This window comes from Procambarus clarkii, chromosome 58, assembly GCF_040958095.1.
Source record: "Procambarus clarkii isolate CNS0578487 chromosome 58, FALCON_Pclarkii_2.0, whole genome shotgun sequence".
NCBI lineage: Eukaryota > Metazoa > Arthropoda > Malacostraca > Decapoda > Cambaridae > Procambarus > Procambarus clarkii.
Genome location: NC_091207.1, coordinates 21,019,234 through 21,045,979, shown reverse-complemented (window position 1 = coordinate 21,045,979; position 26,746 = coordinate 21,019,234). Strand labels below are relative to the sequence as shown.

General features: G+C 37.3%; 1 protein-coding gene across 1 annotated transcript in view; it reads right to left on the bottom strand.

The window, feature by feature from the left end:
• LOC123767906 (pancreatic eIF-2alpha kinase) overlaps positions 1–26,329 on the bottom strand; it is a 34,801-nt gene extending 8,472 nt beyond the window's left edge. Inside the window, exons 1-15 of the mRNA XM_045758010.2 lie at positions 25,524–26,329; positions 22,351–22,477; positions 20,829–20,985; positions 19,971–20,145; positions 17,808–17,976; positions 17,193–17,318; positions 14,617–14,752; positions 14,232–14,405; positions 10,492–10,642; positions 8,342–8,504; positions 7,920–8,077; positions 6,812–6,934; positions 6,025–6,168; positions 3,210–4,014; positions 690–872 (exon numbers count right to left, since the gene is read on the bottom strand). Coding sequence (XP_045613966.2) covers positions 690–872; positions 3,210–4,014; positions 6,025–6,168; positions 6,812–6,934; positions 7,920–8,077; positions 8,342–8,504; positions 10,492–10,642; positions 14,232–14,405; positions 14,617–14,752; positions 17,193–17,318; positions 17,808–17,976; positions 19,971–20,145; positions 20,829–20,985; positions 22,351–22,477; positions 25,524–26,077 — 3,345 coding nt within the window. The 5' untranslated portion in view covers positions 26,078–26,329. The remainder of the gene's footprint in view (positions 1–689; positions 873–3,209; positions 4,015–6,024; positions 6,169–6,811; positions 6,935–7,919; positions 8,078–8,341; positions 8,505–10,491; positions 10,643–14,231; positions 14,406–14,616; positions 14,753–17,192; positions 17,319–17,807; positions 17,977–19,970; positions 20,146–20,828; positions 20,986–22,350; positions 22,478–25,523) is intronic.
• Between the last annotated feature and the right edge of the window lie 417 nt (positions 26,330–26,746).

The window sequence follows — 26,746 nt, the reverse complement described above, 5'->3', positions numbered from 1 at the left end:
AAGAGATCACTTTAGTTGTTGGAATATCATCATAGCTACAGAAGAAACCACAGAAATGAAGCTGAAGTGGATAGCCTTAGTCAGTTGCACACAAATGACTCGTGCACCGCACTGTGAAGCTGACACTAATAAAGGTGATAAGTGGACATCAGAACTGGAAGTGAAACTGCCAGCTCTGCAACCCTGTTTGGTGATGATATCTGGTGACAATCAGTGTAGCATTGATTTACTGGCAGAGCAATAAGTGGTGATCTTAGTACTTCTAATTATAATCATCAATTGCAGGGGGTGTATGGGAGTTATGATTTATACTGAAGTATTATAGCGAGATAGTGCTCTCACTGCCGATTTAGATTAAAATCACATTGTCTCCCTTCTCTAAATTAATTACAGGATTACTTGCAAAAATACTCAACAATAATAAGTCACAAACCATTGGTGGGTTAAATAGGAACTTTATATCAGAGCATTCATGGGGCCTTAGTTCACAATGGTCTGATTAAATTCCACACAGCATGCACTATTTATTAATTGTTTTAAATACAGTACTTTAAACACAACTCATAACTGAAAATGATCAAGTGTTTTGGGAAAAGCACTTCCTTTATTTAGGGAGTTGATGGCACCTTTTTCAAAATGATTCACAAGTGTGAAACTTAACTATGCAACTAAAAATAACTTGAGCATACCTGCTCTGGACTCATGTACAGCTGAGTCCCCACACGATGGGTGTGATTCCTACTTGAAGGAAGTAACAAAGGATGAGCATCTGATGGAGTCCTATCCTCTTGTTCATCTTTTGTTATTGTTGTCACCAAACCAAAGTCTCCAATCTTCACTTCTCCATTCAGTGAAAAGAAGATATTAGAAGGCTAAAAAAAATAAAAAAATAAAAAATAAAATAAAAAACAATAAAAATGGTAAGTGAAAAACTTTATACATTAGCATAAACTATACATCACCCAACTTTTATTGTAATTCCATAATATAAAGCAAGGTAGTGTTTATATGTAGTCAGTTTTATGAGTTCTGTTCTGTATACACACACACACACACACAAACATGTATGGTACCCATATCTTAAGAAGCACATCAATAAACTTGAAAAAGTGTAAAGACATGCAACTAAATGGCTCCCAGAATGAAGGACAAGAGCTACGAAGACAGGTCAGAGGCATTAAATATGCCAAAACTAGAAGATAGAAGAAAAAGAGGCAATATGATCACTACATACAAAGTAGTAACTGGAATCGATAAAACTGATAGGGAAGAATTCCCAAGACCTGGAACTTCAAGAACAAGAGATAGATTTAAACTAACTAAACAAAGCTACCAAAAAATATAAGAAAATTCACTTTCAGAGTGGTAGGCAGTTGGAACAAGTTAGGCGAGAAGATGGTGGAGGCCAAAACCGTCAGTAATTTTAAAGGGTTATACAGTATGACAGAGTGCTGGGAAGACGGGACACCACGAGTATAGTTCCCATCATGTAACTACTTAGGTAATTATGTGTCTGATGGAGTCTGATGTTGGATGATCAGCTTACACACTACAGAAACTGCAGATATTTATTAATTGTTAATAACCTATGTTAAATTAGATTAACATACTGTATTAGAATTTAGATCTACCATCTAATTATGGTGAGATTAAATATAATTATAACCCCCCAAGTGTGTAAAGTGCAAGTTTATCAGTGGACTTAAATATTACAAACACACAGTCCACTATGAAGTAACAAACAATAAAACTTTTTTATTAACAATACAAAATAAACACAGTCCATTAAATAATAAATAAATTACAATAATTATTCACTGGTAGATTTCCCCACACTCATCCTATAACTACACAAATAGTTCAATGAATTAAAAAAATGAACTAAGGAAAGACTTGAGGAATTAAGACAGAAGGAAATGAGAAGATATGATCATCACACACAAAATTGAGGCGGGAATCAACAAAATTTAAAAGGATGAAATTTTAAAACATGTAATGTTTTACATGTTTTGTAACAAGGAGCCATAGACTCGAGCTTAGAAAGCAAAGGTGTCAAAAAGACATCCAAGAGTTCTCAAGAGTTGTGGATGGTTGGAACAACTGACGTGAGAACATGGTGTATATCAGAACCTTCAGTAACTTCCAAGTGACATTTGCTAAAGATTTGAAAGACAGGACACCACAAATGTAACCCTCATCCTGTAACTAAACTTAGGTAATCTCTCTCTCTCTCTCAATGTCACTCCCACTTTGGAACTTATAAACACAGAGAACACCAGGGGTACACATACCCCAGTTTCAGAACCCCTGATATAGTGCTTGCAACATAAGAAGAAACCACAAAAATGTCAGACAATAATACAAAACTGTTAGAATAAATATCATATAATTTATCTTTCCCCAGTTTTTAGCATGGTTCTGGTTGATATCACAAGTTATCTTTTTGTTTGGCAAATTTAATGATCTTATTTAACCAATTCTTTTCTCCAAGCAAATATATGGGTCTTAGAAAGCAAAGGTGACAAAAAGACATCCAACTGTAGGATACGGTTGGATGTTGGATATCCCAACCGTAGGATAACACATGAGTACACACACAGAAAGATGGCTTATGAGTAATAAGCATTATGTCTGGATGTAGGTACTAAATATTGCCCTTCCACAATACGCAGACAGCAAAACCCACAGCCCCTTAAAATCAATTGAAACTTTCATCAACACATGCCAAAAACTTGCACATTAATATCAGCCATTAATGGCCAGTGGTTCTCAAAGAACAAGCCACTGTACACGGGTGTGGCAAGGGGATGACCGTGTCATTTTAAATCATGTCGTGCATAATCTAACGAACCAAATGTTTGACTGTGGGGAGTGCAGGAGAATATAGACAGATATAGCTACACGAGTTAATGTATAAGGACGAGGAGAAGCCAAATACACACACATGATGCGTACAGATGAAAAAGCTCTCCAATATGTTTCCATCTCATGTTTGCTGATAGATCTAAAGTGCCATGTCTAGCAAAGTTTCATTTCAGCATATATTCTACTTATTCAGTTTGAAGAAGAAGTGTATGAGAAAATAGCGGTTATAAAATTATTGAATTAACTACTTCTTATGATATATGTACAAGTTAGCATGTTTTTAAAATGTTCATTATAAGACTTATTAACAGTTTTGAAAATTAAATAAGTTGATATTAACATACCTTGAGGTCACGATGCATAAGTTGGTTGTCATGTACATATTCTACAGCACAAATGATATCATTAAACATCGTAAGTATTGTCTGTTGTTCGCGCTTCTGATTCTGCAATAACCAGTCCTTTAAACTCTCTTTTTGACACAGTTCCATCTGAATATATAGGAATGATCTAGGGTACTGGCACTTTATTTCATCCTTAAGTTTAAGTCTCCCTCCACTATCACTAATATTGTTTTGCACTGACTGGCTCTCCACTCGTTGCTTGTTCGTGACCTTTGGTTGGGTGATGGAGCACTCTTCACTCTTACTATGCGACACATTAAGTCTACTTTCACAGCCAGAGTCTTCAAAGACAATAGAGTTACTAATACTGTTCTCTAAAGGTTCTTGGATCTCACTACTTATATTCACACTAACATTATTACTCACTGAAAAATCATTGTTTCTGTTATTTTTTTTCTTTCTCCTGTTTCTTTCTACCTGATTTTCTCTACTTGATGACTCAAATACATCATAAGACATTTGTACATCATAGCCACAATCCATATTTTCTGTTGTTTTGGAGGTATTGCATGAATTTTCAAAAACAACATCAAAAGAATCATCATGTAATACAACTTGAAACAACTCATCATCCTCAGCAGACTTTTCATCACCTCTGTTGCCCGAGTACGAGCCACTCTCGTCACTATGGTAATCAATGCCTCCAGGAGAACCTCCAGCCATTTTACTTGCTGCAGTTGGTACCATCATTAAGTTATGGGATTCTTCGGTACCAGGGGTGAACAGGGGTGAAGACACAACGTCGCTGTTGACATGAAAACAAACATTGGGCTTAACAGAATTATCTCGTGCAGACAATGCAAAACTAATCTTGGCTCTGTTATAAGAGATGCTTGCTCACACATTTTCCTGTCACTTTAAAATGAAGCCAAATACTGCTAAATTCTCAATTTCCACCTCTTTTTATAATAATTCATGGCATCTATTCCAATCCATTCTCACAGCTTTTATATGTTGCTTGTTTTTTTCTAGACTGCCTTCCTAATCCAGATTCATCTTATTCCCTTACTTTATCCAATTTAATTTTGACAAGCATGATAGCATGTAAATCTGGGATCTCTTTGGCCCAGGTTCAACTACCGCATAACTCTTAACCCTTTGTTACAGTTCCTGTTATTGGCAAGATCATTTGGAAATTCCACTCGGTTCTAATTATGAGAAATGATGGCAATGTCTACTGCATCCAGAAACAGTAATATCCAATTGCAACCATGAAATCGTAATACACTTGGCAATCATGCCAAGAGTATTAGGATTTTGAAGAAATCCCTAATATAATCTACCAACATAGCATGAAATGTATGTTTTTTTGACTGCGCTGAAGGCTACCAGCAAACAAGAAAAATGTTACACTGCACAGACAATTTATTGACATTAAACTTAGTACAGTAATAATACTTCTGATAAATATTTATTTAAGATGTTTAGGAATGTGGTAATTACAAATAATTAGGCCAAGCTATGAATTAGCTGATAGGTACCTGGTGTAGATACACTACAGTACCAGTACAGTAGGTGCTGGGTGTAGATACACTACAGTACCAGTACAGTAGGTGCTGGGTGTAGATACACTACAGTACCAGTACAGTAGGTGCTGGGTGTAGATACACTACAGTACCAGTACAGTAGGTGCTGGGTGTAGATACACTACAGTACCAGTACAGTAGGTGCTGGGTGTAGATACACTACAGTACCAGTACAGTAGGTGCTGGGTGTAGATACACTACAGTACCAGTACAGTAGGTGCCAAGTGCAAATACACTACAGTAGCAGAACAGTAGGTGCCAGGTGTAGATACACTAAGCATGACTGCCAAGTTAAGGCATGATCCCCCAAGTTTAACCCCTTAACTGTGCCAGCCAACAAAAGTCGTTCTGAGAGTTGTGTTATTTTTTTAATTAGGCTATATTTTAATGTTTTTTTAATGTTTTCATCACTCTGTGCTTTGAAATGAAAATAGTTGAGTTTGGATTTTTTTTTACATTAACTTTACCCGAATATTTATAAAAACAACAAAAATATGTCCTTAACAATTGCACTATGAAGTTTTTGCCAAAACAGGTGCACAGTGCAGGGGTTAATGGCATGACTGCCAAGTTAATGGCACAATCCTCAAGTTAATAGGACAATCCCTAAGTTAATTGTACAACTGCCATGTCTATCAAACTTTTATGTGGGCAAAGCAAAGTGATCTGGAATGAGGACGATTGTTAGAAACAATATAGTCAAGTGTCATTCACTACTACATACAGTGGTGCCTCGATTAATGAATTTAATCCGTTCCAGCACCGAGCTCGTCACGTGAAACGCTCGTCTTGCAAAACAACAACACTTGTCAGAGGCGTCCGAGAACCAGCAGGAACGCTAGGAAGCACCATGTGGTTTGCTCGTTAATCGAGACAAATTTTCTGTGAGTGGCTCGCTCGTTACTTGAAATGCTCGTAACTGTAGTGGCTCGTCACTCGAGGTTCCACTGTATATATAAATGAGACTATACTATACACTGTACCATAGAGCTGGTATTCAATCCAAACTTTCAACTCTGAACAAACTAAGAGTGTATCTACAGCTTTATTGCCACCTACTAAAGTGACAATTTTGCTTTTTTATTTTACATAGCTTTTAACTATTCTAAGGTCTTGTATCATATGGGGTAACTTTATTTTATTTTCACATTCACTAACTGATTTAAATGAATAAAAAAAGTAACTTTATACTGCATATCTAATATAGCATATTTTTTCAAGCAACTCACCTATTTTTCCAATGAACATCCATCTCGTCTTGCCATCCTGGGGGAGGAGACTCTAGCCAGCTATTGTAGTAACGGACAATGTTAATGTGGTTAAGCTTAGCTAGTGCCCGCACTTCACGCTTCACTCTCTCAGCTGATGACTCCCTGGTCAGAGAGAGAAGGATGTTGATCCCAATGTACAGAAATGCCAAATCAAACATAGACCATTTGTGAATAACATTTAGTCTGTAAGGGCTTTACTAAATGTAACAGATAAACATAGAACTGACTGCTTATAAAAAGTAAAAATGGGAAAGTGGTAAGGTGAATGAAGCAAAGATGCCCCGTATCTTATAATTCAACCAAAATAATCAGCAGACTTAGATGTTACTATCCTACTGCTCACCTTACACTAGGCTTTAAGCATCTCTGCATTTACACCTACAGTAACATTGATCATTTCAAAAGGTCATTTTCAGGATATTCCACAGCATAAAGCAAGCCACACTAGTTGTTAATGCCTTCATACATGAAAGTGCTTGCTATTTGCTAAACACAAAGTACACCTCTGGTAAATGTCTCAAACAACCCATGAACACATACAACCCAGTAGAAACTGGTGCTGTGATTAAAGTGAAAAGGGACGATTCTTTTGTAATCCGACTGCATAAGCTGGGAATAGTAGACAAACACTTATCTGATATAATAGAATATGTCAAACTAGCTATAAAGAGAACACATAAGCAAGTGGATGGCAATTTAACAATTAACCAAGCTCTACTACAATAACTATTATGAATGCACTTACTTTGAAGGGAGTGTAATCCTCTTAACAGCATACTCATTCTCGTCGAGCTTGTTCCGCACCTGGAACACCACGCCAAAACCTCCTCGACCAAGACACTGAACTAGTTCAAAGTCCGTTAAATATCTGAAGAAATAAATCAAGAAGTGAGAAAAATAGTACTTTCTTCCTGAATAAACAAAAATATTATTTAACACGTAAAACAAAGAAAAATTACACGTATTCCATTTTGTAGATTTGTGTAATCCAAAACTAATTGGAGAGGTAAGGTCCAGGAGAAAGCACTAAGCCATTACAACTATATAGGTCCAGTTGGAGAGTAATACAGTACTATACAGACATACTGATTTCCTGCCTAATACAACGTTAGCATAATTTCTGAACAAATGCATGTACTGTACATTATCATTTAAACCCACTGACAAAGCTATAAATTAGAACGTGTGTGTGTGTCCAAAGTACGAGGGCAAATGCTTAGGACTAACCTCACCCAATTTTCAAAGATGACACATGGGTGGTATGTGAGTGTCATAGGCTAGTTAGGGGCTTCTGCAATAAGTTGTAAAGTACTGTAGCTGTCATCTGCCCACTAGCAGAAAAGGAAGGGAAAGAAAAGACCAGCATTTCAACTGCGGGCAGGTGCTCTTCCCGCTTCCATTAAATACTCATACAACTCAACCAATTTCTCACAAACCAACAACATTCTAAACAGCAGTGAACAAAATATCAAGGATAAACCTCCCTCCTCTCCTCCACTCTCCCATTAATAATAAAACAGTATATTAAACATTTAATAAGTTACTTTTTTTCAACTTAATGTGCATGGAGGCGAAGCCTCTGAAAGCTGGTTTAATGTAAGAATTTTGAAAATAGTACTGGGTAGATATTTTTAAATTAATATAGTTTATAAGAATTTTAAATTTCATCAAATTATAGTTCTTGCAATGAATATTATTTAATCAATTTCCTCAATACTTAGCAACTTAACCTTAAAGGTCAGACCATTAAATAGATCCTCTTTATATCACACCTTGTATGAAGCCCAAGAGTAGAGCAAGGTTTGGGGTACAATTTCTATGAGAACACTAACACACAAAAATGTTTCTCTCACCTTGAGGTATACTCGGGTGATGGTGGCTCACTTTTCTCTTCTAGCGAGAGCTCGGAAGAATTTAACAACACTGGTGCATTTGCTGTAACAGCTGGTACTTCTGGAGGTGCAGGAAGCGCAGGTAGCTGGATGCCCATTCTTTGCATAAGGGCTAACACCTGTACATAAACATTAAGTTCGTCTTCAGTTTCCCGAGTAAATACAAAAACGCAGCTGAATAACAATCTTTCCAACAACTTTTGAAGAATTAAAATATAACACAACTTTAAAATTATTTCTTGAGATTTATGCCATTTATGAAGTACAGTACATAAATAACCCTAAATTTAACAAGTCATGTTAAATTAAATAAACTAATATCATCCTCATTAGACTTCCTAAGCTTTTTACCAAACAATAATTATGCCTAAAATATTACTAACATGTGCATTATTCTGGACGATAAGCGGCAGCATCTGGTTGACGAGGGCAATGGCCTGGCGAGTCAAGTGACGCTTCATGTGCAACATAATATACTGTAGCATCAAGTAGTGCACCACAGCATAGCAAGCAAGACCAACTCCAATTTTCAACCATGTATCAGGACTGAAAAGCACAAATGTATATTACCACTTGTAGCAAGATAGCAAAATCAAAACATGTAAATAATGAGAAATACTCTTTGCAATATAAAAATTGCAAAACTAAATACAGCTACATGTAATTACTGAACAGGCAGACTGCACTATGCATGGTATCAGATACAGTAACAAGGTATTTCTGTTATATGGTTTTAGCTGTATATTGATATTTACAGTGTTGGGTGAGAGTCCACTCATTTTTATGCCACTTCTCACAACCCATGCTAACCTAGCTAACATTGTCATGGGTGTCCATTCAAGCTAAGCTTCAATGCAAATTAAAGCTAAGGAAACAAAGGTGTCAACAAAATATTAGAAATTTTTCTTTTGCAATCAGAGTGGCAGACAATTGGAACACTTTAACCACAGCACTGCTCTGCATTAAAATATGACAACCCCCGTGGTGCGCCAAAAAAATTCTTTCCAAAAAATTATATTCACTTCTTATATTGTTAAAATGCAGTCTCTGGTCACAGAAAACTAAAACAAAATTGTATGTGACATACTTTAGCCATGATGGAGCTGGGAAGTTGAGCAAATTATGGTCACTGAGCGATGGAGCGCTCAAGGTCACTAGGCCCCGCCACCCCGTGGGGCAGCAGTTGCCGCGAATATAATGTTTCACAATTATTTTGATGTTTCTCATTCGTTTCTTCTCTGGTTTTTGTTGTAATATTATTCAAAAGTGTGCAATTTGTGGAATTTATATAGTTCAATGTGTGGAACATCACTATGCTCATAATTATGGGGCTCATATGTGTGACATATATATTATCTTCTACGATCAATCAGTGTTTTTGCTGTTATTACACTATACACACACATTGTATATACCTATCTACATATGTTCACCATAATGAACTACTAAGTTTGATATGGTGAGTCAAAACAATAAAAGTGGGCTGCTACACCAAGCTAGTCCTCCCTCACTCCTTCAACACCTAACTCACCAACATTACTCCACCCACACTACAGTATTGTTTGTGGTTTTATTATACTGTACAATATACACACACGTTATATATAATTATCTACATGATTTATTTACCATAACTGTACAACTAAGCTGGTATGGTGTCCAAACAACATAGTGGCAACAAAAAACGGCATGACAAGTCACACAGCAGCCAGCAGACGACACCAACTCTTCCCCCCCCCCCCCTTCCTCACCAAGATTACTCCTCCCACCATACTACAAACATCGCTAATTCTCACCACAATCCTGCTATCATCAGAATCCGGGTCACTAAATCCTTTAAATTAATAATTTTCCACAAGTTTATTTTGTAAAGGAACATGAAAAGTCGTTTGAAGATTCTTAGATGGACGAAATAATGGCAGTGTGCTGTGGCTAGCGCTGTAAACATCTTGAACAGCATTGATTTACTGATATCTGAACATTGTACACAGTCTTTATCACAGTCAGGCACTTCTGTAATACTATCATGGCTAAATAATACCAGTTACATATATATTTTGACATTTTTAGGCGATGTTGTGGTCATAAGCTGAACAGCAGTGCTGTTAGTTCATGCTGCGTGTGCCAGCCTTGGTTGCTCACTCAATACTGAGGCCTTCACACCCGGGAATGTTTGTCATGATTTTTTTTTTAAATGGCATCTGTTTACGATAGCCGTGAGGAAGTTGATGTGAACCTCGTGTAGCCACAGGAGTTTTGAATGCTGCGCTATACCTACAAGTGCCCTGTGGTGCCTCGCGCACCACCGATCTAGCGCCTCAAGACACGTTGCACAGTGCAGTGGTTAAAGCTATCTTTAAGTTATACTTTTTAGCTATCCAGACTATACAATTAATAGTACAAAAAGTGGTTTACTGGTGGTCTATCACTACATGTTGGTACCTTTGACCAAATAGTTACTATAATTACTATCACTTCAGTAGGATGAGTAAAGATGTAGAAGTTGGCTGGAAGCAACCATGGTTTATCTTACCCAAGGTGAAAACATATGAGCATAATTTGTGCGGCAACATCATCCATGATGGTATCCTCCTCTTCAGCAGGTATGTCATCTGGATTCTCCCATGGACGACTAAGATTAAGCTGGCTAGTGCTTTCATCAGCATACAGATAGTACCCATTATCTGCAACATGTACACAATTGTAACTATCGTACAAAAGCTACTGGAACATGTGGTTAAGCCAATTCTCCAAATATAGAATAGTTTTAAACTGTCAATCAAATAGCAAATTGTGCCAGCTCAAAATTTTTTAAAATTTCATATGTGAAAATAATAATTAATCTAAATTATATAATTTGTTAGTTCAAATTATCATCGCTACTTAAGAACACCATCATATTTTGTCAATTAACTTGGGGGTTGTGTTGCCATTATATCTAGACATTAGGGTGAACACCTTACCCTCAATTTGCATCTTTAAGCAAGCAAGTTTACATATGAACCTATGCAAGCACATGCTAAGGTAAATTGCATACAAATTAAAGCATGCCATTTCCACAGCATAATAAACATCAATCATACTTTACGTTGCCATTTTATGGTATTTGTAAAACTTATACAACTCAAATATTCTCAATTAGCCTATTAGAGATTAAATTCTGTGTAAATACTAAAATACAAATTTACTTGGGGGCGTATTATGGGTATCAAAATCTTGTTCCAGTTAAACAAGTAACAATCTGGATTATCTGTATAACCAAGGTACTTGCAATGCAAAGTTACATATAAAAACTTTATGCTTCTCAAAGAATGTTACAGATATAGATGTCAGCAATGTTATACTCGAGTGAACTTTTTTCCCCCCCAACCCCCCCCCCCCCCCCCCCCTCACTGCATCTCTCATACTGTAACATGTTTAGAAACGTGGTCGCTTTTATCTCACGTGTGTCATGGGATATTTATTAACATGTTTATTAAAAGATAACCTTGTATAATATCTACTGGAAAACAATAGTCCCTCAAGCATGTTGACTTGTATTGCCAAGCCAATCACCCACTTGTTTAATGGCTCTCAAGCCAAATAAAAATCTTGACTTCCTTCTAATACTTTTTTTTATTATACAGTAAAAACAGTATTGTGTAAAAATGCCATGGTTGTTCAGTATAGCACACAGGTATAGAGGTATGAAGGTGATAATAGTATAGATGGAAATTAAGCATATCAAACAATGATTGCAGATAACATTCTTCCAGCAGAGTAAGACAGAAATATAAGCAGACTGGTTGAATGTTTTGCTAGTGTGTCAGGGACAAGACCAGTGTTGGAATCACTGGACCAGCAGGTTCACCCTAAAAAGGGTACCCAAGATTGTAAAAGTTCGCAGAAGCAATCCTCAATATTCTTTTTGCCAGTGCATAATTTTTTAAATAATTATTTTTATAAAAACAAATTTTGTTAGGTAATGTCATGGCAGTGCTTTACTTGCACAAAATATGGGTGGTAGGCAGTGCATGCTTAAACACAGTAGTGATTGGTGTACTTCTTGTGCATCTAGCCATTTATACTGGTGCTATTTGTTTGACGTGTCAATAATAGGTTACATAGTATAATACTATATAATAATTTTTTATCACGAGTAGGTAGATTCAATACTTTTTATAACTCAGCTGCCACACACATCAACCGTGACGAACACTTCCTTCTACTGTAAGAGTTTGGTTATTTGGATTCCAAATCTCCAAGTACAGTAATGCAAATTAATCATTTTTATTTTTTACCTTATAGTCTGCTTAATAATTTGGATTACTGAGATTTCTGCTGAGGGAAAACCCAAATAAATTCTAATTTGTTCATTTTCAGACAATCCAGATAAAAAATTGTGTTATCTCTTATGTCCGACTAACTCAAATGGGGAAGGGAAGGGAATTATCAGGAAAGTCCGCCAAGCCACCTCGACTGAATAGCACTGGGAAGGGATCAAGATAAGGATTTGGGATGGGACGGGGAAAAGGAATGGTACCCAACCACGTGGACGGTCAGGGATTGAACGCCAACCTGCATGAAGCGAGAACGTCACTCTACCATCTATTTAAATTAATATGAATAGAAGTTAAACTACCTCTGTATGTCTGCATTACTTTCATCTAAATTTGATTTAAATTTAAATCCAAATTGAAATAATATAAATATATTAATATATTTATATTATTAGTAATATAACTTTCAATTAAATTACTTTTATTTGGATTTGCAACTATTGTACACTACAGTACATACAGTACAAGGCTTTTGGCATCTACTACTGTAATACATTCAATACTGTATACTATTTTCTCCCTAGATCTGGCTAGCTGTGTAAATGCCATACATATTTACCTCTGTTACCTAATCCAAGTGTGCCATCCAGCAATAAAAATGCTGTTGGCATGCATTGGCTAGCTAAATGAAACAATATAAATATAGTTTTCTTAAAAGATCAAGGTGGTTACAATATATTTTGCAAATATGGTAATTCCAATATGAAAAAGGATTATCAGATGCACACAATGATAACTATTTTAAAACTTGTCTTGTTATTATTACCCCATTTATCACCTTCATGGAGTGAGGAGGCATTAGCCCAGAGAGTAAAGGCAATTAATATTTTGAAATATAAATATTATAAAACTAAAAATATTACTCTTATCAATAGACCACTCACATTATTATCTAAAGCATCACAGATGGGCCCTGCATTGCAGCAGTCAGTTCACATCAAAAAGGTCCCAGGTTCAATTCCCACACAGGATGGAAACATTTGGGAAAATTTCCTTGTGCCTGATGCCACTTTTCATCTATTAAATACGTACTTGGAATTAGGCCATTGCATTCCCGGCAAAGTCAGTATTTGGCCTGGGAAACCCTCGATAAACCTAACAGACTTCCTCTCCCCAGACAATGGGGAATCAAAGCCAGGCACACTCCAGCAGTCATGTTCATGACAGCACCCCAATGCTTCACAATACTTATTGTGAATTGTCTTATACAGAATATATATTTTCTCCCTCCTTATAAACTGGTTCCTTCCAGCCTTGCTCCTTACATATCTCTTATGTTGTTCACTCACCCCACTTTCTCTCACCTTCCCTACCACCTTCCCAGCCTTCCTCTCTGCCTACCCTCAAATATACTCTCTTGACAAGTCTATCATCATTCATTCATTTAATATAGACAAGCCATTGCACTGCACTCTCCTCATTCTTGCAGTTTATCGACTTCTGCACTTAACGTCTCTTCATGACTTATTCGTTACTGATTCTATGTAGAGTACTGTAGTCTTCTAGTACTACACACCCATCTCACATTATTAACTTCTACTACTGTACTATAACTCATGATTTTACACATACCACACCAGTCTCACAACTCAACATAAGGGTCAACACTACCACCCCCTCATGCAGACCTCTGGCTGCATCTACAGTATTCCCATCTTGATTTTTCTAACCAGGGCTTTCATTATGCTAGACACTTTTCTTCCCCGATTCACCTGACCCTCAACTGTAATTGCATACATTTGTCTTATAAAACATCTTTGGTATTTACTCTGATTAGCCTCTTTACCATGTCAACATCCACAATTATTTCACAGAGAATTATCAGATTAATGATGCCTTGAGCACCAAGCAACAAATTAAAACAAAAAAGTTAATCAACACCAATCAACAATCAACTATGCAAGGACAAAATAGTATTTTAATTCTTAATGTAATACACTTTTTAAAGCCTTACCAAATGGGTAGTCTACTGGATGAGCAACAGCAACAGCAGTAGAAGGCTCTTCTCTGATGTTGTAGCCCAGCAGTAAGGGATATTTATTACCACTGTAGTGGACAATTGGTGTGCGGGAGGGGGCACTGGCCAAGTATGGGCGCCACTGAACCCGGGGAAATTTCATCTCCAAATCTGTATCCAATGAAGGAAATTTGGGATTATTGAAATATAATATATAACAATTCTACATTTAAATTTTTTAACAGAAAATAAAACTTGGAATTAATTTACCGACCGAGTTTTCTTTTGCCAAATACCGTACAGAAAATTAATATTTTATAAATACTCTTTATTAATGCGGTCTAATACACTGCCTTTTCTGCAAGTTACATTAACTCCTCACCAGGGGTCGACGAGTCAGCTGTGAAGATCCTTGCTGCAGAATTAACCTTGTGTCGCATCACTCCACTCTGCTGGATATACAGTTGCTTCTGGTGCACTCCCACATACATGGCAGGTTGTGGCTCTTCATTTTTGATCTGTAAAGAATAAAACCCAGCTAAAAGTGTACACTAGGAAAACTAGCCAATTATAATAATAATTTATTTAGGAACAGTATATACATAGTTGCAGCATTACAATACAAACATTCTGTTAGATTTAAAGATAGAGGTAGTACATACAATACCTAAAGCCACTAGTACGCATAGCGTTTCAGGCAAAATTATGCATTTATCGACACATACACACATTATAATTCCCTATTTCCCACTTTCATGATCTGGAAGTCATCAGCCCAAAGAAAAAAGTGAAAAATATAGTCACATGATTATGTGAAGAAGAAATTAAATAATAGAGCATTATGCCTTTCATTATATAATTCATATATATGACAACACAAACAAGCACCACAATACAAAAGCAGTCATCCACAGCAGTCTCCCACTGCTTCGCAAGACCAGGATCAAGATTCATACAGCACTTGTGTTCACATAACCTGTTTCCTTATTAAAGCTCCATGGTTTGCACAAAAAAAAAAAAAAACATTTTTTTCTAATATTGTTAGAATGCATTCCTTGATCATAGGAAACTTAAAAAAAAAATTATATGTAGTTTACTTTGGCTGTGCTGGAGACAGGAAATATCATGCCGATTCACAATTGCTGATGGACGAGATGCCCTGTTGAGGCTGACCTGGCTAGGCGGGCCGTTAAAAGTGGCGTGAATTTTATACTAATTTATTTCAGTGTCACCGATTTGTTTTTTCAATAGTTTTTTGCAGTTATAGTATACAATACTATAGTGTAAATAATTTTTTTTATAATAAAACGTGAAGAACACCGATTCACACAAATACTGTACATTCGTGTCGCTAATATTCTCTTTTTTTTTTTTTTTTTTTTTTTTTTGAGATATATACAAGAGTTGTTACATTCTTGTACAGCCACTAGTACGCGTAGCGTTTCGGGCAAGTCCTTAATCCTATGGTCCCTGGAATACGATCCCCTGCCGCGAAGAATCGTTTTTTCATCCAAGTACACATTTTACTGTTGCGTTAAACAGAGGCTACAGTTAAGGAATTGCGCCCAGTAAATCCTCCCCGGCCAGGATACGAACCCATGACATAGCGCTCGCGGAACGCCAGGCGAATGTCTTACCACTACACCACGGAGACTGCTAATAATAATAATAAATAATAATTTAATAATATAATAATAATTCTCAATAATATATCCTTTTGACTATAAAACAGCAGTTCTGGTTACTGTCAATTTCGTAACTATCGATCCAAGGTCAGTCTAGCGCCACACATCCTGTACCAAGTTGAAAGTACAGGCACTGAATAATTGGAACCTCTGTGTACAAATTTAAAGCGGTTTCAAAAAATGCAACTAACCCGAAAATTTGTACAAAGATTCAAATTTTCCCCCATAAGAAACAGTAATGTAAATTTAATTAATCCATTCTACACACACCCATAAATATTAACTTGAAAATACATTTTATCCAGAATATTACTCATTTTTTGGGGTGGGGGAGTGAGGGAGGAGGGAAGGTGTTGGCATATGGAAGAGTGAGGAGTAGGGGAGGAGGGGAGGTGTTGGCATATGGAAGAGTGGGGAGGAGGGGAGGGGTTGGTGTTTTGAAGGAGAGTCCCCTGCCATTATAACATCGGCAGTGATGACATTGACTCCCTTACGTAGGCATACCACTAGGACCTACCTGGCTGTGGCTCACTGGTTTCTCACTAAGAATCTGTCTAAAGACACTTGTTTTTGCCTATGTTTAGTAATAACACAACAGCTTGCTACATCTTTTTCTGGGAGAGTCTTTTCAGCAAACCTTTGCAGTTCTTTCCATACTGCACATTTTTCTAGCCAGATCAACTACGCCCATACCGTCTTCATCTTTACCAATTACTGTAGCTCTTTTTCTTCTTCTGTATTATCATCCTCAACTATTTTTGTTAGGTTAAACTTTACCACTGACTTTCTTGGGACTCGTGGCACGATATATAATAAGAACTTTTATGTTAAACAACAACAGCAAAATGCACGAAAACAATGAAATTATTCACAGAGAATTCAAGTGCAGTTATCACTAGGTGGGATACTTGTCAGTAGTGCTGCTACCTGGTGGCTGTTAGTGTAGTTTGTTTATGTATGCTTCAACTAGTTCACAATGATTTGGAGGGAGTTTTGAATATTCTAAAGCACACGTTATATCAAATGATTTATTTCGGGGGAAAGAATCAAAATACTTTCTCTACCGAGTTCCACGCATATAGTTACAAGATAAGATAATTAGCAGGGATACTTTGCCACCATGTTGCTTAAAGCCTGTTAGTGTCCTGGGTGGGGGTAAATGTCATGGCTAAGGAAAGGTAGTGAGAAGGCCTTACTCAGAAAATCTTGTACATTTCTAACTACTCTATTAAAGTCAACACAACTGTTAATGAGCAAAATTCAAACTACTAACCTCATGTTGTGCACCAGAATAGTCAGTGTTAGGGTTGAGTGCAGGTACAGTGCTGGTACTGAACAAATCCACCGGCTCCAACTCTCCATCCAATATTCGCCAGGCATTCACCACGGGAGAAGCTAGCTGCACAAGAAGAGTACATGCTGGAGATTTTCACTTCTCAAATCATTTGCAATCACTATAGCACTTCCTATGCCAAAGCATAGTAGATTATACCCCCACATAACCAGAAAATTGTATCTTAACAGATTTCCTATTCCTGCAAAACCACACATTTTCCACATTCAAAATAAGGAATGTGTTATATTTCCTTGACACTACATGGGATAAAGACCTGCAATCTGAAGGATACATCCTCAAGTAGAACCAAGTCTGCTCTCATATTAAAAGCTTTAAATGGCCTAACCTAATAAACATTATTGAAATAAACCTATCGCCCCCTCATAATACTGTGTAAGAGATTGAGATTTTTATGATTCCTCTCCAGGAAAAACAAAGTTAGCAGTGAATGTAGAATCTGGTGTCCTGTTCAACAATCTATGTTTACACTTCAAAACATTACATATTCTACTGCATTACTATTCTCTACCAACAGATTACACTCCATCATACCTTTTCTTGCCAGATGAGCCTGCCCTCGTCATCCATTCCCATAATGACTCCGTCTGGCACAACAAAGTGGAGGTTGGGCAAGAAGACATCGTGTGCGTGTCGGGTGGTCATAGAGTCACAACCCCCACCAGCGAGGTTCACTTCATGCTGCCCAACACTAAAGTTCCACCTGTGCACATCGAAAGCTTAAATAGAAACACACTATGAATGTTGTTCTGACAAGAGAAAGGAACTACAGCTATGTTCTTCTGACAGAGGAAGGAACTACAGCTAATGTTAATGGTGTTAAGGTGGAGGATGTGGATGATGGTTACATATTTATGAAAGTAGACTTAAAAAAGGGAGAGCGCTAGTTTTTATTAACAATTCAGGTTTCAGACTAAGATCAAAAGGAATCGGAGACAAATGACAAAGTTCAGGTATGTGACAAGACTCCTTTCCAGGTCGACCAGTAGTCTCTTGAGGCAGGACCATCTGGTCGAGAGTCTCGCAGGTCCCTCAAGCAGGACTAGTACCATGCCAGGATCCCATTCGATCAAATTTAAAAATTTTCTTTCAAAAGTAAAGATTTTTTTACTACATAAAGGACCTGTTTAAATTTAAGTTTATGCATTTTTACCACGTGTAAGTTCCTGTGTACTAAAATTATTACAAATTTATTGAATTCTTAAACCTATAGTTACTGTAGAGTGCTGTGTAAATGCATTTTAAGACTGTTGTACTATATATACTGGACAGTACAGTCACTGCAGTCTGGTGCCATGGGTAACCAAGATCCTTAATCTATACTTCAAAATACTGTATGTAAATACAAATTATTAGTATATTTTATGGTAGAATTATTTTATATGTAAACAAAATTTGTTTTGTTATTGTGTAAATATTCAGGAACATTTATTTAATTTGATATAGGAAATATAACAAAAATTAGTGAAAAATATTAAAGCAAAGTATGCAGAAATTTGGATACTGTAATTAGTGATTCCAGAATTAAATAACTTGGCTTCTGGGAGTGCAACTATAATATTTTAATTCTAAACAGTGGTGGGGTAAAAAATTTACAAAATTGCTCTGGGAAGAGGGGGAGGGATCCAAATGAAACTAAAAATCCTGTTGCAACAAATTAAACCAATCACAAAGTTTGTTACAATATGTTTCCACTGTATATTATTTACAAGACTGTTCAAATTTGGATTTTGCAATGGCAAGTTATTACAGTACCTGTACATAGCACCAGGTTGCCAATTTCTAACAAGAAGTTTTATAGAATTAATAAACTATTAATATACGTTAACATATCATGACATTTTCTTCACAACGAACACAGTCTTCACAAATTTGCTCTTTGTGAATTATTTATTCACTGACATGATAACCATGTGCCAGGATGATGTACACAGAATGACATTGTGTTGCTACTTTTACCCACCCCTCACTGCTGTAGGCTTGATGTGCTATAACTCCACATGTATATACAAGATAACAAGAGTGTAACATTTCTCCCCCAAAGGCAGCAACACTGCAAGGTCTTCTCATATTATTGTGAACGCTCACATTTTAATTACTACAGTACTAGAATTTTTAATAAATATTTGGATAAACAATTATCAGTAAATTAATTATCATACATTGACAACTTGCTGGCAAACTGCCACAAAAACTTCCTTATGTGATGTTTCATAATGAAGTACAGTACAGGAAATGTCAAATAGCCATTATATAAAGTAAATTTTTGGTTTTATTTTAAATTAAAAGCATGGCTGCTTTGTCATGAGCACACTGCAACATGTGGAGGATACAAACACAGGTGGGAAACAGCTTTGGTGTACTGCATATCTACAGCCACAGTCAACCCCATAAAATTAGTCTGTGGATGTATGATGTAAAGAATAGGCACTAATGAATTAAACTTATAATTTTCAAGCTCAACAAATCTCAATCAAGTTACTATATTTGTCTTTTGAAATCAGCTGTTTTTAAAACTTTCACATTTATATTCATACTTCGCAATGAATGAAATTATATATATTTGCAATGCATATTAAATCATCATTAAATGCTTTTTTAACACCTTGAGTGTGCCACCTACTGTTGATCAGAATACTCGGGTAAATGTTTATATGAATCAGCCAGGCCTGAATACAACTCAAGAGAAATTTGCACCTTTCATCTCCAGACTTAGGATCCACAGCGCGTACAGTCTGTGTGACACGTCGAACAATCAATACTTGAGTTGGGTTTGATGCAGTTCGTCGTCGTTTGCAGCCAAATGAATTACAGATATAAGCAATCTGCCCCGAGCCCGCTGCAATTCCCCACACTTCACTGTCTCTTCCTCCTGAAAAAAAAAAAAACTATGTACTTAACATCCGTTAAAAAACCTACTGTACTCACATTTTTGTCACTGTAAAAGTGCACCATATTGAATACCAAACTACGGAGTATCAATTAACTAAAGTCACTACAGTAAGTATAAGAATAACCAACAATAATTATTTTTTCCTGTATGTGAAAAGTGTTTTTTCTGAGCAGGTCACTATGAGTTCCACTGTTTCAGTAAGAACTATTGCATGTGCCAGGAAACACACACTTCCTATGAACTGTGCCAGGGACAGGACTGTACACTGTGTGGATGTACATACAGCATGTGTTACACTGGGCTAGTACTGTTACATAATACTCAATTACTATTTTTGTCATATATGAGCACATAACTCAAGTTATTCAGTACAAAAAAAAAATAAAAATACATTAAGTAAAAGAATATGTGAAGTCAAGAACATAAAAACCATAGTGCAGCCCCCAACCAGCCTATGCTCATCCTGTACTCCAAACCATTCCCTCTGGCAATTTAGGTGAGGCTAGCGCAACCATGTGGCCTCCAACTTTTAAACAGACAGACATGCCCTCTTATAGTATAGATGTATATAATTCATGTATGTACATATATAATTTATGTACAATTCATAAGTATGTATATGCATGCAAATAAGCATGCAGTTCATAAGAGTAGTACTATACCTGTGAAGATAGTTTCGGCATTAAACTTGAAAGAGGAATGAAGCAAAGTATCAGCGGTAACAGGAAGAGCTTCCACACCTTCGCCATCAAACCTAAATATTCCCCCATCCAGCGAGGGAATCAGACGGACCCATTCACCTCGAGATGTGACTTCCAGCTGTGAGAGAAAAAAAGTGCAATAAAGTATTTGTCATTTAGGTCCAATTTCTGTATACAGCTGTATTCAGCAGACCCTAAGAACATTCATTTTTTTCTTATTCCTCTTTTACAATACCCACATGTAATCTATGCCAAGGGTACAGTGGAGTTCTGATTATCCTCAATAAGTACTGTAATTGGAATAAGATACTTGATGGTTAATCTGGACTTTTGGATAATCCACATGTTCTCATTGTGGATAATGTACACTAATACATTTAAACATTTGACAAACAGAACTCAATGTGGACAAATGCCTTACTTTGAAATACATAATGTGAGAGCCCAGGCCACAACCATCCTATAAATTATGTGGAAAAAATGCTAAAGAACTCTTAAAGGATAACAAATTTAGGAGGTGGTAGCGGATAGTAAACAGTCACCAGAGAACCATGTGAAGGGAAGAGTAATAGAAGACTCTGCTGCTCAGGCCAGTTTCAAACATTTATTTAAATTCATTTATAAGATCTAAACAAGAATATGCAACAGTTGTATTGTGCCAATACTGGTATTTCAAAATGGCCATGAATAAACTAGAAGAGGTGCCATGACATGCTACTAAATGGCTCCATTAACTAAAGTAGAGAGCTATGGGGAGAGACTCAAAAGTGTCAAGTATGCCAAAACAAGTGGACAGGTGTCCCAATTATGTGCATCATTGTATCAGGAATTGATACAGTATGGGTAGCGCCCTAAGGATGCTGTAATACAAGCATAGGCCTAAAACTGCTACAACAATGACAAAGGCCTACATTAGCAACATGAGCAATAACACTGACTCCTGCATCGAACAGGTAACACTATTTAGTTAAAAGGAACAGCTCAGATGGTCCCAGCAGAGGATGCACCCATGACCACACCCGGCGAGTGAGTGATGTGCGACTGCTTGAGCCCCCAAGTAACCTACCACATCCAGGTTAGCATTGTCTGCCAGCAGCAATGATCATTTGTCATGATTGCCTCAGCTTTCTTCTTTCTTTCTTCAAGCAGTAGTTTTTCTGTTTTGTCTAGCCTTTCTATTTATTTTTGGGTGGGATTTTTTATTTGATCTCTGGTCCACAAGCTGGTTCTGGCTCACTTGGTAGAGCCAGAATCAGGTTCTGGCTTCCATTAGATCAGTGTGGGTCTTTGAGGTCTAGTGCACTACTTATGGTTTAGCTTCACCAGTGAGTAAACTACAGGAAACTAGTGAGGTGTCTCCCAGAAATGTTCTTGCATTGAAAGTGTTTATAACATTGCCTAGAACATATTTCACTGAATAACTATATATTTTCTGATCTAATGCAAACTTTTTCTTCTCATAATTGCTACAAATGCTATTTACCTTTGACATAGAAGAGGACAACAAGGGTTTACTTGTGCCACCAGTCTGATATGACCATAGCACTGCTCCAGTGACAAGATCCATGCTGGTAACGCGACCATCTAGTGTGCTCACCACTACTGCTGGCCTGTGCAGGTGAGAATGTTAGTGATTAGGCGATACATTATTGACACTGTCCTCGGAAAGTGAAATAAATACCAAATATTGAAAATGGGGCTAGTAGATGAAAGGAGGTTGATACCAATACAGTAGTTAGGAAAACAAAGTAATTCACAGGCAATGTACTTGCTTAATTGTGCCTGCAGGGGTTGAGCTCTGGCTCTATGGTCCTGCCTCCCAACTGTCAATCAACTTGTAATTACCCAAGACAGTTTTGGCCTCAACCACCTTCTCAATTAATTTGTTCCAACTGTCTACCTTTCTGTTTGCATAAGAAAACTTTGATATTTTTTGGCACCTTTTTTTTCTTTAGCTTGAATCTGTGACCTCTTGTTCTTAAGGTTGCTGGTTTCAGGAATTCCTCTTTGTCAATTTGGTCAATTCCTGATATTATTTTGAAAGTGGTGATCATATCACCTCTTTCTTTTCTTCTATCTTCTAGTTGACCAAACCACACACTAGAAAGTGAAGAGACGACGACTTTCGGTCCGTCTTGGACCATTCTCATGTTGATTGTGAATCTGCACGATTCACACAATCGACATGAGAATGGTCCAGGATGGACCGAAATGTCGTTGTCTCTTCACTTTCTAGTGTGTGGTTTGGTCAACATATTTCAGCCACATTATTGTGACTCCTCATCTACATATCCTATCGTCTAGCTTTAGCATATTTAACTCCTCTAGCCTCTCTTCATAGCTCTTGTTTTTTCAGTTCCGTAAGCCATTTTGTAAAATGCCTTTGGCACCTTTTCCAGTTTAATGATGTGCATCTTGAGATATGGGCACCATACAACCAATGAATATTCCAGCTTTAGTCTCACTAAGGTTGTGAACAATTTCTTGAATATTTTGCCATCCATGTACTTAAAAGCTATTCTAAAATTTGAAAGTGTAGTACAGTATTACATGTGAGCACCTCTTGCTACACAAACCTTTTCACAGAGTTTTTTGGATATGTAATTATCTGTAATTTAAAATGCTGTCATCCAGCACAGTAATAAAAGTAAAGGTGGACCAGGTAAGGTAAAACGAACTTCCTTACCACACATAAAAAGGAGCTATTAGAGAAACTAGATCGTGGTGTGGCAGGCAAATGATTGGCACATGATCTTAATTTGTAATGAGTACTATACAGTATAATATTAAATTATAATGATCCATTTTAGTAACTATAGCCTTGGATGGTAAGAGCAGTAAAAAAGGCAAGTTAGTGTAAAAGTATGATCCAGCTGTTGACAACTCATACAGGGTACAAATATTTTCTTGCATTTCTTCAATTCCATGATCTGGAAAAGATCAAGGCAAATGAGAAGACCTTCGACAAACCACTAGCTTCCTGTCCTCGTCGAGGCCACTAGTGTTAGTGGTTCTCAGGATTCATTTGTGCTTCCAGCTTCCACTAATGTTCTCTTGTCCTACTTTCTCAATTTAATAATGCTGTCATTTTCCACTTTGTTTATTCCCCTGTGTATCGTGAATGTTGTGATCATACCTCCTCTGTTTCTTATTCTCCAGGGATGTGAGGTCCAGTTCTCTCACCCTATCCTCATTAGCTCTGGCACTAATCTTGTTGCAAACTTTTGCACTTTTAAAAATTTAATTTTATGCTTCACAAGTTATGGATTCCAGGCTGGTTCTGCCTGGAATCAATACTGGAATATATTCCAGTATTGTTCTAACAGCTGTGGAGATTGCCTAGAAAGAGTCATGATTTAGGTGTCTTGATGATGCTCTAATGTTTGCCAGCGTCCCATATGCTGCCGATGTCACCCTGCCTGTGTGAACTTCTAATGTTAATGTTGAAATTACAGTACAGAATATTTATTCCCAAATATCTTTCTCCGATTCCTTTCATTTATGGTGTAGACTCCTTCCAGACTTCTCTCTCCCTCCCCTATCTTTATTATCTTACACTTATAGGAATGTATGCAAGCTACCACTCATTTGCCTACTACTGGAATTCGTCAAAGTCTTCCTGTAACATTCTACAGTCATCCTGTTTTTAGATTACTCATAAGTTTTGCATCATCTGCAAACATTGGCATGTATGAGCTCTCTCCATTGGGTAGATCATTCACATAAATCAGGAACAGTAGTGATTCCAAGACTGAGGCTTAGAGACTCCCACTTGTCACAGTACTCCAGACTGAGACTACCCTTTGGAATATCAATATTAATTGGCTATGTGGGAGATGTAGCATCATTCACAGGAATACAGTAGTGCTTGTCACCAAGGCAAGATCAGATGTAATGAAGGGAGTGATGCCCCTGACTCATGAGTGATAAAGGCCTCTATGGTTAACAAAGTCATTTTGGACATTTATTTTTGTCAAGAGCAATCAGGCCTATTGCTGTATAGCAATATGTGCTTTTAAGGGTCTTAAGCCATATTGGCAAAAGCTAAGTATCTCATGTTTTGCTAGATGGGAGCAAAAATGCATGTCCAGTACATTAATTTCTCAAATACCTGTTCCTTTACATAAGATAATGTGGCTAGGTTTGATCTTGGCCTAAAACTCTTAATGTCAGTGTGATCCAATTTTATGGACTGGGGCTACTATGGCGTCCTTACAGATATCAGGGAAACTCAGAATTCTAATGATTTATTGTAGAGTGATGATAAAAGTTAGTACGAAAACACTTGCAGCTTTTTTATAAATTTGGGTTGGCATTTCACCAATTGCCTACTTTAGTTTAAAATGAGCAGATCATACAAGTAATATGTGAAGAACTTGTTTTGGATAAATCCCAAGTTATTTAATAGACACTGCAAGAATAGTTGGATTAATTTATTATTATAGTTATTGAATATCACCAATTTACTATGTACTCATGTCACTCTTAACAACCGTATGATCATGAAAGGCAGTGTTATATCTTAAATGTTATATCATAATAATGTTGGCAAATAAAGGCAGTAGTGATATCAGTCAAAATACTGGTATCTGCACACTTCTAATTATGTAAAGTAGAATAAGAACTTGACATCACACACCGGTTAACTAATCTTACCTACGTTCTTCTTCCTGTTGGCAGTTTGGAAGTTCGTCAAAGTCCAGTCTACCATAAACGTTTTCGTATTTTTCAGATTCCAAGTGTACTGCTTCCAGGTCCAAGTCATCATCGTCATATTCATCTTCGACCACCAGTGAACTCCCTTCATCCTCCTGATAGTCCAAGCTAGCATCATCCTCAGCCCACCCCAGGGTCCCTTGAGCCTGGACCTGTCCTGGCTTGGGGTTGGCAGTGGCCTGGGCCTGCCCTGGCCTGGTGTTCACAGTAGCCTGGGCCTGCCCTGGCCTGGTGTTCACAGTGGCCTGGACTTGCCCTGGCCTGGTGTTCACAGTAGCATGGGCCTGCCTGGACCCACCAGCATGACTCTCCTGGGCGTGAGGATCATCGTGCCTGGATAACCTTTCATCATCACAGTCCTGCTTCCCAAAACTCAACCGTTGCCTAGGGTCGCTCCTGTCATCACCCTCCGCCACAACATAACTCACTAACAACAAACAAACTACAATGATCCCCAGGAGGAGACGTATGGTGCAACGGTGCCAATGACTCATGTTGCATCACGTGAGTCACTCTACTCGCGCGATCATTAACAACAAAGGTGAGTACGAGAGCTACAACTGGCGATGCAACAAGATTGAACAGCTTGACCTTACGTCACTGATCTCACCATCTGGCTAGCTGTAACACTGCGTCTCATTGGTTGAAGCACAGCAACGACGTCACCGAGCATTTTGTTAGCGAGCTCCCAATTAGTCAGCTGCTGAGGACTTGTTTACAGCTGACGTGTATTACACATCCGAGCCTCTATAGTTCATCGACACCAAACATGATTGAGAAATATAAATAATACTTTTTAATATTTAAATATGAATACATATAATGTTTTATTTGATTTAAAATTTTTGAATAATCAAATAAAACTATGATATATGATTTTTTTAATTTTATTTTACCCAACACGGGCGAGTTTACTGGGCAACGCCTCGGCTCTAACCTTTCTCACCTTGTGAATGGGAATATTATAATGTATGAACTATATAATTCCACCATCGAAACATATAACTATATTTAATGCATTTAATTCACTGTTGGGAAATAGGAAGGCAGAATGTATTCGATTGATTGATGAAGATTAAGCCACCCAAAAGGTGGCACGGGCATGAATAGCCCGTAAGTGGTGGCACTTTTGAGCCATTACCAGTATCAATAGATGATACTGG